Source organism: Rattus rattus, chromosome 6 (genome assembly GCF_011064425.1).
Source record: "Rattus rattus isolate New Zealand chromosome 6, Rrattus_CSIRO_v1, whole genome shotgun sequence".
In the NCBI taxonomy this organism is placed as follows: domain Eukaryota; kingdom Metazoa; phylum Chordata; class Mammalia; order Rodentia; family Muridae; genus Rattus; species Rattus rattus.
Window position 1 is genome coordinate 107,419,252 of NC_046159.1, and position 18,798 is coordinate 107,438,049.

The 18,798-nt window shown below is 46.7% G+C and overlaps 1 protein-coding gene and 1 long non-coding RNA gene across 3 annotated transcripts in view; one reads left to right on the forward strand and one right to left on the reverse strand.

Annotated features, from left to right (window-relative positions):
• Positions 1–18,798, forward strand: part of Plxna4 (plexin A4) — a 440,342-nt gene that overhangs the window by 365,393 nt on the left and 56,151 nt on the right. Inside the window, exons 11-15 of the mRNA XM_032906796.1 lie at positions 5,100–5,196; positions 5,562–5,752; positions 9,722–9,873; positions 14,979–15,096; positions 17,984–18,120. Coding sequence (XP_032762687.1) covers positions 5,100–5,196; positions 5,562–5,752; positions 9,722–9,873; positions 14,979–15,096; positions 17,984–18,120 — 695 coding nt within the window. The remainder of the gene's footprint in view (positions 1–5,099; positions 5,197–5,561; positions 5,753–9,721; positions 9,874–14,978; positions 15,097–17,983; positions 18,121–18,798) is intronic.
• Positions 1–18,798, reverse strand: part of LOC116903990 — a 133,031-nt gene that overhangs the window by 71,172 nt on the left and 43,061 nt on the right. The window lies entirely within an intron of this gene.

An 18,798-nucleotide genomic window follows, 5' to 3' on the forward strand; every position in this document is an offset into this window, starting at 1 on the left:
AGCCGGGATTGCCATGTCCTCAGCAGGTCTAATTCCTGTGTCCTCCACCACAGTCCAAGGGCCACTTGCCCAGTGAGCTCTTGGTAGTCTCAGGAAAGTTTCTGGATATGAGGTTGACACTAGAGGTGCCTAAGGAAAGGGTCCAAAGGGGTAGGCTAGCGTTGTCTCCTCTTCCATGGTGTCCCATGAAGTGCTTGGCACCGGCACCCAATTAGCATGAATGGGAATACAATAGGACAATATAGGTGTCTGTCTTGTCTATCTGATTCTGAATTCCAGACCTTAAGGGCTCAAAAGGTGACACACTCCCCCATGGGGACCCTTTCATCTGGGAAACCCAGTGCTCCAGGCCCTGTGCTAACCTTAGTGATAGGAGAGTTTTAAGTCTCAGGTACTGAGACAATAGGAGTGGTAACTTCGAAATAGATTTGAGAGGAGACCCCTATCCCACTAGATCCCCTAGATTCTTGCAGTTCAGGAATGCTCAGCCCTGTCTTTCCCTAGGAGCATCTCTTTTGGAGGACAGGATTATGGGGGGGCTGGGGGTGTTGTAGATCCCAGGATAATGTGAATCTCAGCCATGTAGCCTCCTTAATCTGGCAGATTAAGACAGATGGGGGCACTTCCAGATCCACTATTTGGGGACAGGCCTGGGGCCAGTAGCTGTAGCTCTTGGGGACAAAGGGAGGAGCAGAGGGATAGTTGCAGGCAGCCACGGAGGAGCCGCTGTAGGGATGCATGGCCTACTTTAGACCAAGGCTCCAGGAAAATGTCAAGTGCTGCTAATAATAGAACCTGCCACCTCCTCTCAGGCTGGCGGTCACGAGCACGAGTGGGCTGCAAAGGGCACCGGCCCACCACAGTGCTGGTCAAAGAGGGAAGGAGGCCATGAAGCCAGTCAGAGCCCTGGAAATAGACACTGTATTCCAGTGCTTTGGGAGCTTGCTTGTTCAAATAACTAAACTCCCCAGCAGAATCCCTCAGTACTTGGGACAAGGAAGTTCTGTTTAGAAGCAAGAATAACTCCATGTAGAGTTCTTCCCTTCCTTACAAGGAGAGAAAGCTGGGGGTCACTCATCCCCAAGGGGATGAAGAAGTCATCACTACCGAGATGGAGGTTCACCAGCCTTGATTGAGAAACTTAACCTCCAGGCCTTCAGGAGCCTGCAGTCTCTCCTTCTTCCTGCATTCTGTGTCCTGTGCAGCCCTGAACTCTGTGCAGATGAACTGCCTGCTGATTACAGAGTGCTATATAAATGCTAAGTGGAGCAGAGGAGGGAGGTCAGGGGGATGGTCCAAGCTGCCCAGCTTTGGGACACACAGAGAGCTCCTACTGTGCCCTATGTGTCCTGTATAGATGCAGGTCACCTAGAGAGGGCAGATCTGCAGAACACTGCGACTTCCCCAGAGGCTCAGGACTGGCGGGGGCACCTGGGGTTAATGATGTCTACAGTATTGCCCAGTTGCAACCTCAGAAAATAGGAGAAAAAAAGACAAGGCACTGCCCCGAGTATTTGATCCTCGGAGCCTTTTGTTTTTCAATTTTCTTCAAAAGGCAAATGCACACAGACACGTGCACACAGCAGAACACATAAGCAGTCTCATGTGCACACAGCTCCATATGTACCAAGTGTCTGGCACAGAAACACTCAGTTCATGCCTGCTATTATTATTCCCCACAAACATAAACACAGGCAGCACAAATGGTTTCACAGAGCATCCCCAGGTGTACACACTCAGATCAAAACACACAGCATTCTTTGGGGCTGAGAGCAGGTGACAGACGCTGTGCTTAGAGCTCTGTTTGCATTATCTTCAGGCCACATGGCGATCATCCAAGGTGTGTGATGTTTCTTAATTCCAACTTTCCAAATTAGAGACCCAAACTTACTTTGATCATTTACTTGTGTTCATGTTTCTCTCTTTTTCTGTACCCCCACCTTCCTCCTCTATGTATGAATGTGTATATGAGACATACATATATTCACATACAAATTGACATGTAATCACATTTGTACACACAGACAATCTCATACATGCATAGTAAGAATTTCTTGCATATTCCTTCCTGGGTTATTTCAGAATCATCCTGAGGGGAACCTAAAGACTTCACTGATATCTGGATAACTCCATTCTAGTCAACACCTGCTGTTCCCACATTAAGTCCTGACTAGAGCTGGCTTGAGGGACAGAAGCTGAGTTCCAAGCCTGACTTAGTCACCCCAGAAACCTTCCAAAGTTCAAGTCTGTGAATCTCCAGTGCTGCCTGACGATCCATCTTGGGTGGACCAGATGACTCTACCCAGAATCCTCCAGTGAGGAGGCTTAGACCTTAATCATCTCATCACACTGGGGACTATAGGCCTGCAGGAGGCAGAAGGGATGGAGTGGGAAAGAGGAGACTGGGGTGAGGTCTGTAAGTACCCTACGCTTTTCTCACAAAAGGGAGGTTACCTTCTCCTCCCTCTTCTGGGCAGCCCCTGATCCATACCTCTGGTAGGTTTATTATTTTATTGGCCAACACCAGAACCACAGTTGGAAAAAACTATATGAAAACATCTCCCATCTCTAGACATTGGAACTCTCCACTTCTAGGGTAGGGTCCTGAGATTTGCACCTTAATCTACTCCACGTGGCTAGAGTGACATAACTTGGAGTGACCCAGTGTTGTGTGACAAAACTTTTTTCTGGGGAGATACAACATTCCTGTCTCCTCACTTCAAATAGGGAGCCTATGACAGATCAATGTACGGATACCACCAAAGTCCAACTTAGAGAACCAGTGAGTTTTATTAGGGTCACTTACACAAGTATGGGTGAGGAATTACTCAAGGGACAGAAATGACTCAAAGACACCAAGTGTGGCTTCTCTAAAAGCTGGAAACCTGAAGCACACTGAAAAGCTTGCAGTCAGCTCAACAGGTCGGAGAGTGTCTTTTCTAGTTGCATGAGGTTGGTCTAAGCCTTTTTCAGGTAGCTCTGCTGGTTTCTGCTTCTTCCGTGCAGCTGGCTGGGTCAAAGAGTCTTTGTAGCCTGGCTTGTCTGAAGGTCTTCTTTGTAGCTTTATTTCTTACTCTGGGAGGGAGGGACCCAATGAATCTAGTCAGTTTCAAGGACTTCCTGATGCTATTTTGAGCTGATTCCCTCCCAGTTCAGTACTGGAGAGTTGATTGAGTTGCCTTCCCCTACCTACAATTTTACTTTTCATAGTTATCCAAGATCAACCACAGTAAAAAAAACAAAAAACAAAAAACAAAAAACTATTAAGTAGAATATTACAGAAGTAAGTTTTTGATGGGGACACCCCATTTCCTGCATAGCAGCAAATGGACCATGTCTTTGTCCAGTGTATCCATACCATATATACCAGCTGCCTGTTGGTACTTAGTAGACAACTTGTTTATCATATTGTTTTACATTTTTAGGTTCTTTTGAGACAGGTTCTCATTATGTAGCCTTGGCTGGCCTAAACCCACTAGGTGGACCAGGCTGGCCCGGTACTAACAGAAATCCTCCTGTCTCTGGTTGGATTAAAGGTGTAGGCCACCAGGTAGGCTCTTCGTTATCTGGCTCAGAACAGTACATTCTGAGGAGAGTGGGCAGTAGATCTGAATGATAATCCCAAAGCAAGCATATCCTCCATCATCTCAGGGTAATGGGGTAGCAGTATGGTAGGAAGCTAGGCTTGTGAGTGCATTCAAAATCTTTCTCAGATTCCTAGGCTTGTCCTGGTAGCAGCAGGGGTAGGTTGGGAACACAGGATTTCCTTCCTTTCCCTAAAGCTTCTAGGGGATCCATTTCTCTCCTGTCCTCAGCCATCCCTCCTGCTTTGAGCATTCTTATTCATTGCAACTCACCCCCTCCGCCTGGGCTCAGTGGTCTCTCATTGCAGGCTCTTGGCAAAGGGATGACCTACAGTGAACGTTTTCTGATATTAAGAGTTAGTTCCTTGTAGACTTGCAACCTGACAGAGTCCACGGACCAGAGTTCCCTGGGCAGTCAAGACAGAACAGGGCTCTTTCCTAGACTAAACTCCTGCCTGCAACCCCCTCCTTGAGACTGTTGTCTGCAATTAGCAGTTTATCCAGTCTGTTTTTGCCTTTCCCCTTCGACAATTCCACACATGTGCAATACAATATGATCATACCACCACTTCCAGTTTTCCCTTCCGACTCCTCCAGGACTACACACACACACACACACACACACACACACACACTTCCCAGATTGATCTCCTTCCTTCTCCTCCTCCTCCTCCTCCTCCTCCTCCTCCTCCTCCTCCTCTTCTTCATCTTCTTTATGTAATAACCTAATAAGTTCTCTTACTGCTATTCATATATGATTGAGTATAGAGCTTTCTGCTTTAATATGGGCAACTTACCAGTGGCCATATCCCCAACAAAGAACAATCCCCCTGCTACCAGCTTTTAACTGCCAGTTGTTCCTCAGTGGATGAGGCCTTATGAGTTCCCCATCCACCCATACTTCAAGTAGACTGACTTTCACTTGTGCATGTCTTGCGCTGGTAGCCGCAGCTGCTATGAGGTCACGGGTGTGGTAGCCACGTCTTGTCCAGAAGACAGTGTTTCACGGTGTTCATCATCACCCTTTGGCTCTTACATTCTTTCTACGTCCTCTTATGTTCCCTGATCTTGGCAGGGTTCCCTGACTTTCGTGGGGTTCCCTGGGACATGGGAGTTGATAACCATTTTCCATTTGGGCCAAAGCACTTATTTTCAGTACTTTGACCAGTTAAGAGTCTCTGCATTGACTGCTGTGGTGTGTTTCTTGAACCAGTCCCCATGCATGTACTATACACATCTGTTCTATCTGTTGCTGTGCAGATATACTGTTGCGCAGGTAGATTGCTACACGGATATGTTACCAGCGAGGTATTCTATAGAAACCCAGCTCCACTTTCTGCATTATCATCTCTGCCCCTCCATCTGACCAGACGCATGTATAAGTGTGTTCAAGAATATACACACATACAGTCTTGGCTAGCCCTTAACCCTGTGTGCTCTTGGCTAAGCACTCCACAGAGATCTCTGTAACAGGTTTTTCTCTGCTCTTCCTTTGCTCCCTCTGTCTGGCTGCAGTATTCCTATGAAGGGATGGAGATCAACAACCTGCCAGTGGAGCTGACAGTCGTGTGGAACGGACACTTCAACATCGACAACCCAGCTCAGAATAAAGGTGCGAAGAGGCCAGGGCTGGTGGAGACGGCGGGGAGGGGTGGGAGTGAGATAAGGGAGGGAAGGAGAGACCCTGGGCTGCATTCCTGGGACGATGTCATCTCTGCCATCTTGTCTTTACCTCCTAGAAACTGTCCCTCTCCCTTGGGCTTTGAGCCTTTCCTTCACAGACCTCGCTCCTTACCATCCACTTTTGCCTGTTACTTCTTGACCCTGGGCTCTGTCCTGTGGTGGCTCCCAGGAGTGAGGAAAAGTGGCTGGAGCTTCCTGGGAAGGATGGCTGAGACCAAATGGAGATTCAGTTTCCCTGTGGCCACTCTCAACTCCTCCCCATCCCAAAGTGCCTCTTGTCCTTGTCTTCCAAAGTTTACCTCTACAAGTGTGGGGCCATGCGTGAGAGCTGTGGGCTGTGCCTCAAGGCTGACCCGGATTTCGAGTGTGGCTGGTGTCAGAGCCCTGGACAGTGTACTCTACGCCAGCATTGCCCTGCCCATGAGAGCCGGTGGCTAGAACTGTCAGGTGCCAATAGCAAATGCACCAACCCTCGGATCACAGAGGTAAGCCACTGTCCCACCTATAACCTTCAGGCTGCAGAGCCACTCTGTATTTTACCAAGGCCTAGGTCTCTCAAGGTGGTGCCTAGCTATGCTGTTGGCCACCCCTTCTGGTCATCAGGTAGACTTGGACGATCTAATTAGCCAGCCATAGCCTCAGTCTCCTTCACAGCTTCTTCTGGAATCTTAGGCTTGGTTCAGAGACCTTTACCTCACCCAAGAAGTTTGGGGACAGAAAAGGACCCTGCTGTCCTGTTAGAGTCTGATTCCTCCCTCCCTCTTTTCCTTCCTCCCTCCCTCTCCCTTTCTCTTGGCCAGACATCTCAGTGGCAAGACTGTGAAACTTCATCAGCAGTAGCGTCACTAGACGTTGGCCAACAGTTATAGCTGTACTTGGTCCAGGGGGCAGAGCCCAGCTCTGACAGCAGCAGGAAGCCTCCGCAGAGAGACACCAACACTTACCCCAATAAGACCTAAGCTGTAGATGTATATTTGAATGTAGTTAATGAGTCTAACTTGAGAGCAGAGAGGAGCAGGGCAGAACAAATGTAGTAGGGACAAAGAAGGGTCTGTACAGGGCTCTGTGGGCATGCCTCACCTGTGCAGGAGTAGGCTGTGTCACAGGGAGTTTCAGGGATTTGCTTGAAGGCATGATGCTTCCTTTGTAGCACTTTTGGGAAGCTAATCAGCCTCCCCCACCTCCTTCTTGCACCATTCTGGGTAAAATCACTACCAAGAGTATCTAAGTAAGGGATCTGCTGCCCCTGGGAATTATATAGACAGTTTTATCTCCTGTTCCCGTTCCATACTTCTGACAAGGAGTCCACCTAAGGTATTTCCCACCGGGCTGGAGATCTTTGCTTTTCTCCCAAATATTTAATATATAAATAGTCTCCAACAGAAGGATCCATCATATATATAATCCTGGTATAACCTCAGGAACAGGGCTTAGCACACAGTAGGTACTCAATACCTCTCAGCCGTGGAGGATGCAAATAAGGAAACAGCTGTATTTGCATCTGTAAATCAGGAGGACACACTGGCACCCAGCTTCGCTCAATGTTGCTAATGTATCCGGCCCATATTGAGCAATGATGACCCTAGACTATGTGTGCGTATAATGTTTTGGAGTTTGTACTTTTCCTTCATATTCCCGGTTAGTCAGCACAGAAGCCCTGTTATATTGGGCTATGGAAGTTTTATAACCAAGCATCTCAAACTATGTAGCTTAAACAATCGCTATCCTGGAGGCAGAAGTTCAAGATCAAGGTGCCAGCAAGGCTGGTTGCTTCTGAAGGCTGTGAAGGAGCTGGTTAGGTGTCACCTGTCCCCATTTCATGTTTCCCTCTATACATGTCTCCATATGAGCCAGTTGTAATATCATGATCACACTGGGAGGTCCCAAAGACCTCCTTAATGCTTAATGATCTCTGCAAAGACTTATCTCCACCTAAAGTCACGTATGCAGTCCTGGACTACTGTAGTTTGAATGAAATGTCTTTCACAAGCTTGGGTGTTTGAACACCTGGTCTCCAGCTGGTGGCTGAGTTTTAGGAGGTTACAGAGCTTTTAGAAGGTAGAACTAAGCTCGGGGACATGGAGGGTGAGCACTGGAGGTTGGAGCCCAACTTCCTTCTGTATTCTCTGCTTCACAGATAATACCACTCAGCAAGCAGCTGCCACATGCTCTTGCCACCAGGGGTCAAGCCCTGTGTCATGCCTTCCCCACCATAATCGATCTAATCACCCCCTTAACATGAGCCAAAATAAAACCTTTTTCTCCTTAAGTTGCTTCTCTCAGGTATTTGGTCATAGCAACAAGAAAATTAACTAAGTCATGAGATTAGTTAGAATGTCCGCCTATGTATTGGAGGGGAGGGGCATTATCAGGTCTTCCATCAATGTATTGGCAGGGTTGAGGGTGAATATAATTAAACCCTTCACAGCCTCGAAGGCCAGAGTTATTATTTTCCTTTCCCAGATAGAGACTAGTGTCAGAGCTGTGGCTTTACAATAACCAGAGTATAAAGAATACAGTGTTGCCTCCCAAATCTCCTGAGTCTTGAATTCATATTTTTCTTCACCGCAGTGACTGGGCATATACTGCTCTTGCAAAGTGTGCCACTGGAAGGGGTCTGGGCAAAACTGGTGTTGGCTTTTATGAGTGAGCCCCTTCGGCCACCTGAGGGTGACCTTCAAAATGCATCCCTTGTCTGAAAACCTCCATCCTCAGCATTCCTGGTGATGGTGGTACCAAAACTGGGACTTCCTCCAAGCCCCTACTTCACTGTAAGGCTAATGACTTCCAGGCTGGAGGACTGGGTTGGGGGATGGTAAATGCCCTTCAGCCCACTTTCCCGTATCCCTATCTCCCCTTCCCAGTCCATTCACAATCCTGTGCCTTCTCTGGGGGACCACTACTCTCCTGCTGCTAACAGCTAAGCCCTCCCTGGGGCTGTGGCACATGGTGACTCAGTGCATTGAAACCTATCAGCTGGATTTGCTTTCTCCTTGGCCTGAATCCAAGAAAATCACAAGAAAGAGGTGACAAATTAAACAAATCGCACCATGGTGGGGCTACTTAACTGCCTCCAACCTGGCATCAGCCTTCCAGGGGACCTTGGACTGGTTCAAAGATAAAATCCTTCTTACAGGAGGACAAGCTGGGGCTGGAACTCAGTGCAGGCACCCCTGCCAGGTGCCAGGGATGCACTGGGGACCCACCATCTGGACAAGCATTGTGGGAGAATCTAAGCACCCTCTCCTTGCCTTCCACACATCTCTTCACCTAATGTGAACAGAAATGGACCCGTTTCTCTAATAAGGCTGTTTTCCACTGTAATGGGAATATGCTCGTGTAAACTCACATAGCACATAGATGCATACTTACATGCATGTGCATTCACAAAGAGATACATAAGAGGAAGGAAGTTGCTGATAAGAGGAAGGAAACTGCTAGCCTAGGGGTAAGTAAATAACACTTCCCCTCCTGGAAATGCTGCACCAGAGATAGCCCAGTCCAGTACCTTTGGTTCTCCAATTTTACCAGCTATGCAGGACTGCCCCATATGCAGCCCTTGCAGAATGGGGTAGTAGGACATTCTGGAAAGAACTAGAGACCCCTGTCATTCAGAATCTCCCACAGGGACCTCACTGCAGGTTGTAAGTGCAATGAAAACCAGGAACAGAAGAGGGCTTTACTGTGGGGAGTTACAATTAGATGACTTTCACTGTCCACAGCCCCTACCTCAAAGCAGGCCAAGTCCTGATTGCCGAATCCCTACATTCTAATTATGAGGTTTAACATCCATGGTGATATCTCTGGAAGGGAGGACAGTTGCTTTGACCAGAATACCCAGGGTAAAGTCTAAATTAAAACCACGTCCATGAGAAGCCAAGGGAACAAGGAAGGTAAATGATATGTCAAATGTTCTGAAGAGAGATCTGTTGGCTTGGCTGCAACAGCATGCCGCTATTGATAAGACACACAGGGGTTACTAGAGAGACACTTGCATTAGGAAGCTGAAGTTCGAGAGAGGAGGAAGGGCTAAGAGGAAGGATGGGGAACTGGACCAGAATAGTGATTGTCAAGAAGAAAGTGTGAGAAGGTGCCTTGGGATTTCAGTGTAAAGAAATAACATGGAAACAGTACATTTCATCTTGAAACTGGGTGGGATGGTCCTTGGTACAGGTGAGGTACAAGAGGGTTATATTCTGTGCCAGAAGTCTCTTCTGATTTTCTCTGAAGTATTTAGTAACACTGCAGTTATTGTCTCTTCTTCTATGAGATGGAATGATAGACAAGGGGCTTTGATCATGACTCTCAGGGCCACAGAGCAACACAGACTCTTTACCCAAGGATAACAGTGCTAGCCGCACACTTTCTGGACCCCCTGGAGGAACTGTGCACAGAACCAAGTAGACAGTGATGCTTCATGGGGCCTGACAGAGCAACTCTTCTTCTTCCTGCAGATCATCCCAGTGACAGGCCCTCGGGAGGGGGGCACCAAAGTCACCATCCGAGGGGAGAACTTGGGCCTGGAATTCCGTGACATTGCTTCGCATGTCAAGGTGGCTGGTGTGGAATGCATCCCCTTGGTGGATGGCTACATCCCGGCAGAACAGTAAGTGAGAGCTACTTGGGAGATGGAGGCAACCCAAAGAGGAGGGAAGAGATGGGCCACAGGCCTGATGCCCCTTATCACAATACTTGGGACCTGAAGTATTTTGGAGTGGGATTTTTTTCATACATAGAGTGTTTTCATACACATAATGAGATAGCCTAGGGATGGGTCCAAAATCTAACACAACATTTGTGTCTTATATACATCTTATACACAGAGCCCTGAAGGTGGTTCTAAAGAGTAATTCCCATCAAATAAAGTTTCCTGCTATAAAATTTTTCATGGATGGTGTCAAAATCAAGGTTCAAGTGTTTTAGATTTGGGATTTGCAGATTAGGGACCGCCATTGGGGTTAATGGCAAACTCAGAGCTGAGTGATGGGGAGTAAAAATGCAGATCACATTTTAGGGTGCCTACGGGGCCACCCTCAGCTCTCTGCCTTCTGAGACTATGAGATGCCATAGTAGGGAGCTGTAGACCAGGATGGAAATGACAGGGAGAGGGGGAGTATGGCTGCTGGCCTTGTGGGGTCCGGAGAGGTGAGAAAGAGCAAAATTAAAGTCTGCTGGGGAGTGCGAATTCAATTCTTTCTATTGTCTCTAACACTCATGAGCTTTCCCATGGGAAGCAAGCCCTGGGCTGTCCTCTGTGGAGGCTGAAAATGAAATCCTGTACTTATTCCCAGGCCTGTGCACTCTCTGGCTAATTTTTCTCTTGGCAAAAGGTCATTCAACACATGACCTTGACCCCTAACCCACCTAGTGGGGGAGATATGGTAAACTACATATGGTAAATGAGTAAACACTACTTTCCAGCCCAGCAAACACAACCATACAATGCTTGGCATCACGGTAGAAGCTGTATTCCAACCTGCCTCACCACACTGTCACCTATCATGCGTTCTGTGAGCATTAGATGGGGGCTGCTAGCATGGCCTTCTTAGGTCTGGCAGTGCCCTGCCACGGTGCTTGTTTGACTGAGTGATGCAGAAGCATGTAGATGCTGCATGTGCCATCCCTCCTGATGGCCATCATGATCCTGATGGTCACCAGGAGATCTCCATGGCACCGGTAGCAGGTGAGATGCTCAAGGTTTCACTCTGACTTAACCCCTTCCCTCTCAGTAACCCAAACATCTATCCGTGGCTCCTACAATTTTCTAAAATCAAAGCAAAGCCAACACAGCATGATGTGGGAAAAGCTTTCCATCCCCCACCCATGGACCAGGCTTCAACAATGCTATTATAAAGCCAGATGATTAAAGCGTTTCGATATCAGTTAGATCCATGGAGTGAGATAGGATGCTCAGGGCAAGAAATCTGACATGTAAGAATTTAGTGTGTGATGAAGGTGACAGTTCAAATCAACAAGGAAAGGTGAGATCCTTCAGTAAACGGTGCTGGGTAATACCAGGAAAAAGAATAACAGCAGATCCTGAGTTCACATTAAACACCCAAATAAATTCCAGGTAGATTAAAGAGTTAGGGGCACAAAAATGAAATGGAAAGATTAGAAGAAAACGCAGGTGTGAATTCATTTGATTTCACGAAGGGGGAAAATGTTTCAAGCATGAGCAGAAAAATAAATCATAAAGAAAAGATTAGAGGTTTTGAGTACATTCAACTTAAAAATGTATACAGCAGGAAGCAGTGTAAGAAAAATAAAAGTGAGTGAAAGCTGGGGATAGGGTTGTACCCGTCGCAGTTAATAGATACCTTCTTCTTAGCAGATAAAGAGGCTTTATAAATAAAAGACAGTTTTCACAGAATGAGCAAAGAGCATGAATGTATAACTCCCGAGATGCACAGAGAGAGCCAAAGCTCATAAGGGCAATGAAATGCCAATGAAAGAATGGAGAACACCTTTCAAAAGTTAGTGCTCAGGAGGCCAAAGCTGAGCTCACTTGGTAGAGGGCTCTCCTAGCTACAGGAAGCCCTAACTTCAATCTCCAGCTCCGTACCAACCAGGTGCGATCCTAGGACTAGATGGGCACAGACAGGAAGGTCAGAAGTTCAAGGTCATCCTCAACCACCTGGTAATTTGACTCTAGCCTGGACTACAGGGGATGCTGTCTCCATAGAAACAAAAATAAAAGTAAGTACCAGATGCAATTGGCGTGTTTACTTGTGGTGGGAGGAAAACTGGGACAAACTCTCTGGAAGGCATTTGGACATGGATTTAAAGTCTTGGCTAGAAGCTCCAGATGGCCCCAGGTGCACCCGGGGATAAGAGACAGACGGCTGCCTGGAGCTCACCTAGCTGAAGGGGGAAGCTTCTAGTTCAGACAGTAAGGCGAGAGTAATGCAGTGGGACTCCCACCACCCTTCTCTGGCCTCGTGTGCACAAACATATCCACCCACAGGCCCGCATGCATGCATCACACACGTACCACAGGTGTACAGTGTGCTCCCTCCGTCGCTTCCTTTCTCCCCCACTCCCTCTCCCAAAAGTATCAAAAAGAAAACCAGAAAAGAAAGGTTTCAGATGGCACTTTAAGTAAGTAATAAGTCTGTAATTTCAGATACTTGGGTGGCTGAAGTAGGAGAGTCTCATGTTCAAGTCCTTCCTCAGCTAGAGTGGCAGTCTAGGCAGCTTGGCGAGACTGTCCCGAAATCAAGAACGAGAAAGAACAGAAAAAGGAAGCTGGAGATGTAACTCAGTGATAGGACCCTTGACCCCTTGTACAATTTCCAGTATCACACTCCATCCTCCACAGTCTTTAGTCTAGCTCAGTGTTTCTCAATCTTCCCAAGACCATTTTAATACAACTCCTCATGTTGTGACCCCCAACCACAAAATCATTTTTTGCTACTTTATAACTGTAATTTTTCTACTGGTATGAATTATAATGTAAATATCTGTTTTCCGATGATCTTAGGAGACCCCTGGGAAATGATTCTTGGAACCCCAAAGGAGTTGTGACTCTCAGGTTGAGAACCACTGTTCTAGCTAATATGTTCTAGAGTCATTAGTCAATGCTTCTAGAGCATTCCCTAAACAACCAGACTGTACAAAAAGTTACACTTAAGAATGCTTATCTCAGCTTTATTTATAATGGAAATAGTTCAGAAGCAATGATAAAAATGGAGAATTCATCAGTTCGAAAAGTTACTGTACAGATGCTTCTCAACCTTACATCTCTTTTGGACATGATACGGACTGAACCCAGGGCCGTGTGCACGCTAGGCAAGTGTTGTACTACTGAGCTGCATTCTCAGCCCTTGGCATTGTGTCTTCATAAACCTTTAATAAGCTGAAAGCAGCATGAGATAAAAATGTGTTCTATATTCCTAACCAGCTTCCAATGTTGTTTCTTCCTGTAGTCCCTGGGTCACAGGGACCTGGAACTTTCTGCCACTGGCCAGCCTCACAGAGAGAATCTGTGGCTAGCTCAAGAAAAGATCAAAATTCAAAGTATAGGATTCTAGGCAAAATTTAAAGTGCAAGATTGTAGACAAGAGTCTATAGACTTACACTTCCCTTTCATATCATCGTAAAGCTGGAATCTTGCCAGTTATGGCTTTATAGTTAATCTACCACCTCAGACGAATACAGATAGCAGACAGGCACACAGTCAAGGTATCACCCTCACACACAGGAGACCAAGCAGAGTACAGCTTCTAATTAATTTTACGCAAGAAAAGCTAGTCCTTTTTTTTCTCCCCACACTAAACATTTACTTTTTATTTTATTATGCTGTTTGTACAGAAACACACACAGACAAACACACACACACACGCACACATACACACATACATATACATACACACACACATACACACATACATATACATACACACACATACCTACACATACACACACATACACATACACACATATACACACACATACACATACACATATACATATACACATACACATACACACGTATACACACACATACACATACACACATATACATACACATACACACACATACACATGAACAAACACACACACACACACACACACACACACACACATTATGTTTCCTCAGCAGTTCTTTTTGAGAAACATAACACAGATACAACAATGTTGGGGATATGACTCAGTGATGGGGGCTTGTGTGTGATCCCCGGAACTATAAATAAATAAATAAATAAATAAATAAATAAATAAATAAGTAAGTAAATAAATAAATAAATAAAAACAAAAACCAGAACAGCACTAAAACCAACCAGCCAAACAAAAAACTCTACAGGACACAAAACCTAGAAACGAAAAAGTAAAAAATTAGTCCGTTTGGCCAGACAGATACTTTTGAATGCTAATGCAGCAGAGTATACTGAAAACCAAGTTTAAAAAAAAAAAAAACCAGATTAGAAGTTGAGAGTCAGGAAGAAAATAGCTGCGGCATTTACAACAAATGAAAGTGACTATGCCTAGTTAAGGTTTCACAAAAGAACAATTGGTCAGCCTAATAGAGAGCACTTTAGTAGAGATGTCAAAGGAAGGCAATTAAAAGAAGGCACATGAACACGTGTGTATTCTCTGTAATAACCAGCAGACTTAAAACAAGATCTGTTCTATAGTATATTGGAAAAAAAACTTTCAAAAGATTTTGACTATTTAGTCTTAACTAAAACAATGGACCACTGATACAAGTGCAAATTGATAAAGCTTTAGGGGAACACCATTGGGCCCTATGTGAGCAAACCATTCAATCCAGTGTATTCCCTCTGAGAAGTCTATTTTAATAAATGCATGATACTCAGGTATGTGTGTGTTGGCTCATTTGGCTGGGTTTTTTGACGCAAGAGAAAAATCAGAATATTTGCACGCCCATAGTTAAGACAACTGTTACATACATGGTGGTTCAAACATGTGTGTAATATTACAGAGCTCTTAGGAATAATGAAGTGGAGTTATGTATGTAGAGACTAAATGGAAGCACCATAGAAAGTTAAGTACAAGCTGGTGTTTAGAACAGTGTAACTCTATGTTTTACAGTTGTCTTTAAAACATATCTATGTATACAAATAGAAAATGTATAGAATCATATATGAGCTCATCTGCTGAGCTCACACAGGCCTGTGAGCCCTGCCGTGGGTCTAAGCCATGACTGGAAGTCCTGTGGCTCATGAGGTATCTGCTTTCTTCCTATAGGATCGTGTGTGAGATGGGAGAGGCCAAGCCTAGCCAGCACGCGGGCTTTGTGGAGATCTGTGTGGCTGTGTGTCGGCCTGAGTTCATGGCCCGCTCCTCACAGCTCTATTACTTCATGGTGAGTCCTGAATGCCAAAGACCTGACTGGGTGCAGGCCACAGCAAACCATATGGCCATCTTTGCAGAGCGTTGCTTCTACCTTACCACCTCTGAGTCCTATGAGAACAGGGTGGGAACATAGCCTTGATGTCCCAAAGAGGCAGGGTGCATCCAGGCTAGACTCTGGTTTCCTTGTGGCACTTGCTGGGCGGGTACATTCCTTAGCATAAAACTGACCCTGTGGACTCATCCCAAAAGACAGGAATGAGGAGGGAAAAGAATGTGAAGAGGAGAAAAATAGGAGCAGAGAGGCCACACAGAGTGATGAACAGTAGCTGCTATAGAGCAAGCACTGTGCCACTTTCACGGTTGAAGGGACCTTCTAAGGAAATGACTTAATGTCACACATCCTCTAGGGTAGACATTCAGGGAGGAAGAATGACCCAGCCCCTTCTTCTATCCCATACTTACTTAGAGGTGGACTCATGGGGGCTAGGTGTTTCCCAGTGAGAATGAAAAGCAGGGCTCCCCCAGAGCCTTGTAGGGTCAAGGGGAAAGGCAGACTCACATTCTAATTATGCTTCTGAGTGGCTTTGAGCTCTCGTTTGTTACCTTTTCCTCAGCTAGGTGGCTTGTGGGAGAGGTCACCTTCTAAGAACTATCTAGAAAGCCCTGTCCTGAGGGGTCTTGGCATAGGTTTCCTCAAGCTCCTCTGGGGATGTCTAGAGCTCGGAGGTCTGCTGAGACCTTCCCGGTGCCAAGGCTAGGGGATGCTAGCAGGCATCCATGGGCGTTTCCAGAGTCTCGTGTCCTGGAACTGAGATTGGACAGATGTGAATAGCTGCAGGAGCAGGGAGCGTTTATTAGTAAATGATACACTTCCAAGGGCAGGAGCAGTCTGGGACGGGGAGGAAGTTTACAAGCTTAGCTCAGAGCCCACTGTGGGGTTTTATGTCTCATTTCACAGGCTTTGGAGGGTGGTTTGGGCTTTCTCAGGGGCTCAAATCTCCACAGATGAGGGGCAGGGTTTCGGTATTATAGTGACCTATGGGTCACCTGCAGATACTGGTGCCTCTGTGAACCTGTGAGTGTACTGATGATCCCACAGTTCAGGTCATGTGCGCACACACACACACACACACACACACACACACACACACACACACACCAATTGTCTGTGTTTTCAGTCCTCCTCTTTGCTAATGGATTTTTCTCCCCTACTAATTTTGCAGTCTTTCATTCAGGGCTCTCACAGGCTTTACTCTCTGCCCAACTCTCCTGCTTTAGGAACAAACTTGGGTTCCCCTCAGTTTCCCTCCACCAATCAAACCAGGCTCTGATGTGTGGGTTAGTCACCGGAATGTCAAAGCTACAAAAGGCCCAGATCAACGCTCCTGGCCCATCACCAGCTCTGTCCCAGGAGGTCTCCATGCTGGGAATGCGCCTTCTCCCTCTCCGTTCTAGTCTGTTCCTTTACGGAGCCAAGTGAAAAGCCGGCAAATAATTCAGACTTTGATTTCCCGTGCAAACCCACTGTGAAATATTTATGAAGCATGACTTGAATAATTAATAGTTTCTCACAAGTCTAAAACATGTTTCCATAACACCCTCTCGCACCCGGAGCAGACCCCTTCCAGCCAGCCCCTGCATCATCAGCACAGCAATGAGGCTAATTTCAAGCAGCTACACTTCCCAGCATTTGATGCCAGACTTCCTCATAGCCAAGGGGCACAGGACACCTGCTGACAGACCTAGTGTTTTCTCTCTGGGGAAGGCAGTGGGGCAAAGCTGTGGTGGAAATAGCTGTAGTTTACTGAACAAGAAAACTGTCATGTGTGCTGATAACCATTTTTGGGCCCAGTTCCTAATTCTGTGACCGGAGAAGTTGACTGCCTTGCCCGGAGTCTCACACCATAATATCAACAGTCCTTTGTGTTTGGATGTTCAGGCCACAAAGCAAAGATTGCACACCTAGCTGAGGAACATTAGAGTCAAGGTCAGCATGTGTCTCCAGGTGAATGCCACCAGGGTCCCCAGTCTGGGATCCGGGTACATGGCAGTTGGTTTGGTTAGCTAGTCCCCAAAGGAGGCTCCCTGCAGGAGAGCAAGCATGGCCCTATGAACTCAGTGGGTTCAGTTTCAGTACGGAGTTCTTTGAGTGGGCTGTGGCTGGGGAAAGGAAAGAGAAGTCTTCATTTGAATGCAGATACAGGCTTCTCACCTGGGACCAGGGAAAGTTTTTCCATTAAAATGCTAATGAAAGAACAAACTGCAAACTCCAAATCCCTGGCAATCTAGGGCTCTGCTCCCCGCCCCCACCTCAGCCTGCTCCTCACCTCCAGCCAGAGCAGGGGGTTTGACAGGCCTTAGGAAGCTTCCCTGGGCCCACTCCTCACACAAACCATGCTCTGGCCCCTTGGGAGTGCTCTGGAGAGAGAGTTGGGATGTCTGGAGAGACCTTTGGGCTTGGCAGGTCCCCTTCTCAGGCACCAGGAGGTTGTTCATTGACCATGTGGCTGGAGATCAGAGCTCTGGAGTCAGGTATCCGTCCTTTTTAGCTATGTGTCCTTGGAGAACTTAGTGAACCTCTCTGAACCTCATCTATGAAATAGATAATGATAGTCATTTTTTTTAAATCATTGGGTAATTATAGATACACGTGTGTCTCTTCTCACTATAGATAAAACCTGTCACTAAAAACAAGAAAAAATCAGTACACAGAAGCTATCGTGACTACTATTATTCTTGTAGAGATGAAAGTTCTTGTCACACAAGAATATAAAATGCCTTGCAGAGGCCTCATGAGTGGATTCTAGATGGCAGCTCCCCAGTATGAAGCACTGCCTAAGGCCTGTCCCAGCCTCCGCCTATCCCAGCATGCCTCAGTCCTCTTCTTTTCTACACAGACTCTGACTCTAGCAGATCTGAAGCCCAACCGAGGACCCATGTCTGGGGGTACGCAGGTCACTATCACAGGCACCAACCTGAATGCAGGCAGCAATGTGGTGGTGATGTTTGGGAGCCAGCCCTGCCTCTTCCACAGGTAACCATGGGCCCAGGAGAGGGGTCAGACAGGTACAGCCCCTGGGAAGGAAATGTGGGGTCCCACAGAGGTGGATAGTAACTGCCCCTCACCCATGCTGACTTTTGTGAGTCCTTCTAAAAGCTGGCACTCTTCCTCCCTTTGGTGAAGCACAGCAAATAGGATCCCTGCATTCCCTGGGAGATGGGGAGGTGTTGTGCTCCTGTCCACACTTCAGCCTGATATCCTAGTCCCCTTTGCAGAGAATGGGGTACCACTGAGCATCTATCTAGCTTAGAACCAGAAGCCTCTTCAGGTCCAGAACCTCTCCTTCTGGGAGCTGCCTGGGACCACCCTTTCAGCCTTGAAATGGTTATCTCAAAAGGCCAAGGCTGAGCCAACCAGGGTAAGAGGGCTTCAGCTCAGTTGGGCTCTTTAGCCCAAAGAAATACACACTTTACCTAGCCAGAAGCCCTAGTAGAAACCAAAGGGAGCCCGTACATGGAATGCATTGAGAAATGTAACCCATCTGAGCCAAAGTCCCCAGAGATAAGTGTTCTTACAAAAACTATGGTGGAGTCAAAGTCAGCCTGCACTGTGCGTTACTGCACTCGAACACTTTCTATCTGTGGCAGTGCTCACCCTTACTTCTGAGAAACCGATGCACCAAGAAAGGGGTTGACCTGGGACCACTGCTAG